General features: G+C 51.5%; 1 protein-coding gene across 1 annotated transcript; it reads right to left on the bottom strand.

Moving 5' to 3' along the window:
• Positions 1–299: 299 nt before the first annotated feature.
• GJD2 (gap junction protein delta 2) lies at positions 300–2394 on the bottom strand. Its single transcript, XM_007462510.1, has 2 exons — positions 2237–2394; positions 300–1230 (listed from the first exon to the last, which is right to left on the bottom strand). The coding sequence occupies exons 1-2, from the start codon at positions 2305–2307 to the stop codon at positions 336–338; spliced, it is 966 nt and encodes a 321-aa protein (XP_007462572.1). The 5' UTR covers positions 2308–2394; the 3' UTR covers positions 300–335.
• Between the last annotated feature and the right edge of the window lie 3048 nt (positions 2395–5442).

Below are 5442 nucleotides of genomic sequence, written 5' to 3'. Positions count from 1 at the left end.
GTTCACCAGAATACAGAGCTTAGCAGAGCTAAGTCCTGCTTGGTAGCTGTGCAAGTCCACTATGATCAGGATCAAACTGGACCACAAAACAAAAGGACTCAAAGAAGTCCAACTCATCCTCTCATCACTCTATCCAACTGTCTCTGGAACCAGTGGTGTGACGTAATCATTCTACTTTCTCTCCTCTCCCACTGAGGCAAGATCTTCTCTTAACCAGCCTTATTCTACATCTCAGTGATGACAGCCACATAAATGAGGGCAGATAGAGCCACTGTCCATAGTCGTCTGCCTTGGGGCTACTTGTCATGCCCCAGGCCTTTCCAAAACCTGCACTTTCACACATAGGCAGAGTCGCTGGACTGAGTCCTGCCAAAATTGGGAACACTGACCCGTGGCAGGTCCTTGTTGCGGATCTCATAGACTGACTTCCTCTTGGCCTGGGCCCCTCGCACGGCCAGCTTGATCTTGCGCCAGCCCAGGTGGTTGAGTTCAGCCAGGTTCAGCACAACACAGATGCCACTCACAGCAAACATGAACACTAGAAAGACAGTCTTCTCAGTAGGCCGGGACACGTAACATTCCACCTCCTTGATGCAGGGGTAGCGGTCACACTCATACAACCCCGGGACGCTGAAGCCATAGAGAAAGTATTGGCCCACCAGAAACCCAATCTCCAGGGCATTTCGGAACACCACTTGGATAATGTAGAAGCGGGAGATGCCTTCCTGCCTTCGGAGCTTGGATCGTGCTGCAGTGCGCAACCCCGATGGGTGTGGAGTCAGCTCCTTAACCTCTAAACAATCTGGCTCCGTCTCCTTGCTTGTGTTCTCTGTGTTCTGCAGCACCCCATTGACAATGGCACTTTGCAACTTCTTGTCTTCTCGTTTGCCAACACCACTGCTCCCACCCCCAGGTCCTCCAGCGCTCCCCATGGACTCAGGGGGATCTCTGTCCAGGGCTAGGAAGACAGTAGAGTAGCGGCGTTCTCGCTGCTTGGCAGACTGGTGCACAGAGTAAGTGATGAAGCAGAGACTGGGGGTACACACCATTATGATCTGGAAGACCCAGTAACGTATGTGGGAGATGGGGAAGGCGCGGTCATAGCAGGCCTGGTTACAGCCGGGCTGCAGGGTGTTGCACACAAACATGGTCTGCTCATCATCGTACACCGTCTCCCCGACAATGGCCACAATGAGGATGCGGAAGATCACCACCACAGTCAACAGGATCCTGAGCAGTGGACAAAGGAGGGAGAGAGGTTCTCATGGGCTGAGTCACTGACTTAGGAAACCCCTATGCCTCCCTTCCCAGCTCCATCCTTGACTGGGGAGCTATCCATCCTTCGTGGTACTGAACTGGGAATCCAGCAAACCTTTTTGTCTCTTCCCTTTCTGCAGGATGTTGGTAGACTGGGAACACTTCATACTACAGGGATCTCAAGCATGTGTACCTCCCTACACTGGACATGGTGTATTTGCAACAGATCGATTACATGGAATGTAGAGAGGCACAAAACACACCTTCACTCTGGATACGGCAAATGTACATGGAATAGCTGAACACAGAGAATACAAAGTCTACACACAGAATATGTATATAACTACTCCAAGAGGATATTTAGTTTATCCTCAGTATGAATATGGAACTTAAGCTTTATATAAACAGATAGCTATGACTATATATACACATATATACATGAATATATATAGTATTTATGTATGTGAATATACATATATACACATATAGAGACACACAAAGTGTCAATTGGGTGTGTCGGTTTCTGGCACTGTAAGTTTTAACAGGCAAATCAGTTTAGCTTAATAAATGTTTGTTGGGAAAAGATACATCTGCTCTGAAGAGCAAATCCGTCTCCCCATTTGCCCTTCTCTGTCCAAATACAATCCTGCCTTCTTTGTAGATTCTATTTAGGGAACCGGATGAAGATTGGCTCCGACTCCAGAGAGTGGGGGGACCACGACGGAGCCAATAACTCCTTTGCTAATGGGCACCCTGGTGGTGCCTCATAGGGAAGGGACGAGGAGCTGCCGGAGGAGGAGGAGGGCATCACTGGGCATCAGGCAACCCCTCAATGCCGGGAACACAGGCGCATGGGCCAAGGATGATGGCAAGGGGTCAGAGGATGGTCTGAGGGCTGTCGGGGCTCGGTCTGGACGTTAGAAAGGATTCCCGGGGGCCGCCCGACGGGGCCGGCTGATGACCGGCTCGGCGCCCTTACCTCCCGATCATAGTGGAGTGCTGCTGCACCGCGGCTTCCAGCAGCCTCTCCAAGATGGTCCATTCCCCCATCGCTGTGCATCCGGAGGCAGCAGACAAAGACTGGGCAGTACCGGGCACGTCCCCGCTCCTGGCCACTCCCCGGGCCTCACCTCCCGACTGGGAGCGAATTACCCCCCAATTAAAGAATCAAACAAAATTTTTTAAAAATCCGCGATTCCCCTCTCCCTTTTATTGTACTTAAAAGAGGCAAATGGGGAAGGAAACCCAAGCACGCCCAACTGATGGGCAGCTGGCGCGGTCCGGAGGTCGGCCACGAACCGCCAGCGCCGTCCGGGGGTCAGGTCTGGAGCCGGCGGATGCCCGGGCGAGGGGCGGGGCGGAGCGGGGGTGGCCGCGTGCAGGTCCTCGAGCTCCCGCCCGCCCGAGCGAGGTCTTTGGGCCCCACTCACCGCCGGGGGTTGGGAGCCAAAAAAGGGTCCAGGCCCCAGGCCCCAGCCCCCGCGCCTGGCACTTCAGCGGGCACCGGGCGCTCCCGCGCTGCCGCCTGCGAAGCCGGGGCGGAGCGCGCGGAGCCGGCTGCAGGGCTCGGGAATCCGCGGCCGCCGCCTCTAATCCGGCCTTAAGTAGTCTCCGCCTGCGTCACGCCAGGTCGGCGGAGGGGAGCCGAGCGCTGCGGGCGGCTGTAGCTGCGCGCCGGAGCCCGAGGGGCAGGGGACGCGCGCAGGGGGAGAGGGGGCCAGAGTCCTGGGGCCCCGGCAGGGAGTGGGGCGACTTCGAGAGGAAGGATCGCAGCGCCCCTCGGGGCTTCTCCGGGCGCCCAGGTAACCTCACCTGACCGCCAGCCCCCGGCAGGAGGGGCAGCCGGGAGCAGACTCGCGGGTGAGTGGGGAGGGGCGTGAGTAGGTAGTTTAGGGTCTCTCCGCGCATCCCTCACCTTTTGCTTTTTGTCTTTGGTGATACAACTGAAATTCCCTCTCAGAATGCAGACGCTGGTTGGGGGAAGGAGAGCGGGGCAACAATAGGACGCTTTTCAGTCTCCCCTTGGAGAGGACTGCTTGGCTAAGAGTAAGTCTGCGGTCGGTGCCTTCGTGGATCCGACGCAGGGGTGAGGAAAGCTTGATTAGAGTCCATTTAGGCTGAAGCTTAAATGTAGGTGTGAAGCTGCCTCTGAGGATGGGGGTCTGAGCACAAGACTCTACCAAAGAGGTGCCTAGTTTGAGCGAGTGGGTGACCATGGTTGAAGGACTCGCTTCCGCAGCGCAAATCCAGACGCTCTGCTATTCTTAAATGTCTATCTATCTATTATCTATCTATCGATCGATCCATCCATCTCTTATTCGTTTGTTTGTTTGGAGGAGGGGGTACTTCTCGGGTAAACTGTGATCTAATCTGAATCTAAGGAGGAGGCCCAGTATTCAACTAGCAAGAATAGCCACTCACGGTCTCACCCCGCCCTCACTTTCGTTTTCCGACCTCCGCTTTCTCGTCGCTCAATCAGCAGATCCTGCTTTGTGATTTTAAATTTACGTCTTGCTGTCAGTTCTATCTAGAGCAACTGCTTAACTGGCCACTAGAAAATTAAAACAATCACACCAGGCTGCTAATTAGCTCAGGGGGTCAGTATTAGGAGACATAGCAGTTGATGTTTCATGTATATGTTCCAAAAGCACAATGAATAAGTGGTTGTCACCCTTTAAAAAATACAGCTGTGAAAAAGTTGCTGACTTGCTCCAGGCAGGTAATGCAGCCTTAATTATCCACAGGGATCATAGCACGTATATATGTATTACATAAGGCACACCGTGATGAGCCTTCAGTTTGGGACCATAGGAGTTGCTTGGGTAGCTGGTGGCCCAGCGACTGGGAATAAGGGTACAGAGCATAGGCTTGAGTTCACTCACAGTCCACCTCTGCATAAAATGATGTCTAAAGGCACAACCCAAGCTTCAGTGAAAGAGGGATCAGTGAGATCTCGCGTAGACCTGACACCTGTACCCCAAGGAAGCCACTTTTCACTGCAAAGGAGTAAAAGAGTCCACTGACAATGGGGAAAGGCATAGGGTGTAAATGGAACTTTAGGGTTATGGCAGGTGCTCCTTATTTCCTGCTGGGTAGAGAGGAGGAGCAAAGATGGGAATGGTTGGATATCCTATTATCGAATCCACCTCCAGATGGTGGTCTCCCAACTCAGACTTGGTGTTTTTTTCTCAGACTTCCCTCCTGCTCCCTCAGGCTCTGGCTCCCTGTATTCCCTCCTTCTCTAGCAGACTGTTTGGGGCAAAGGATCTCAGACAAGAAGTGAATGAATGAGAAAGTCCCAAGGGAAATCTGTTTCACATATTAAGTGTCCCCAAATAGGCTGCACGATTCAAAATCATTATGTTTTATACAAGTGGCTTCCCAAACCCTTAAAGATAGTGATCGAAGGACACAGATTGCAGGAAAGACATCTTAAATGTTCTCACAGTGCAGTTTTTTTTTAATGTATTTATTTAATTTATTTATTTTGGGGGTCTTCGTTGCTGTGCGTGGGCTTTCTCTAGCTGTGGTGAGCAGGGGCTACTCTTCGTTGCAGTGCGTGGGCTTCTCATTGCAATGGCTTCTCTTGTTGCGGAGCACCGACTCTAGGCGCACGGGCTTCAGTAGTTGTGGCATGTGGGCTCAGTAGTTGTGGCTCATGGGCTCTAGAGTGCAGGCTCAGTAGTTGTGGCGCACGGGTTAGCAGTTCTGCGGTATGTGAGATCTTCCCAGACCAGGGCTTGATCCCTTGTCCCCTGCATTGGCAGGCAGATTCTTAACTGCTGTGTCACCCGGGAAATCCCTACAGTGCAGTTTTGAAGCACTAGGCTATGACTAAATTGTTGACCATTAATTAGTTTATTATTTTAAAATATACATTAACATGACATATAGATTCAACATATGAGCACAGGTGTATACAACATGTGTGTAAACACACAAAAACACCTATATACAGAATCTATATTTGAAAAAGCCTCTTCTATTAGATTTGGTAGTCTTTTTTCTTTAATTATTTTTTATTTATTCACTTATTTATTTATTTTGGCTGCTCCTCGTGGCTTGTGGCATCTTAGTTCCTTTGCCAGGGATTAAACCTAGGCCCAGGCAGTGAAAGCACCAAGTCCTAACCACTGAACTTCCAGGGAATTCCCTGGTAGGCTGCTTTTAGATAAAAACCTTATT

Source organism: Lipotes vexillifer, unplaced genomic scaffold, assembly GCF_000442215.2.
Source record: "Lipotes vexillifer unplaced genomic scaffold, Lipotes_vexillifer_v1.1 scaffold164, whole genome shotgun sequence".
Lineage (NCBI taxonomy): Eukaryota > Metazoa > Chordata > Mammalia > Artiodactyla > Lipotidae > Lipotes > Lipotes vexillifer.
This window is presented reverse-complemented; position numbering and strand designations above follow the sequence as displayed.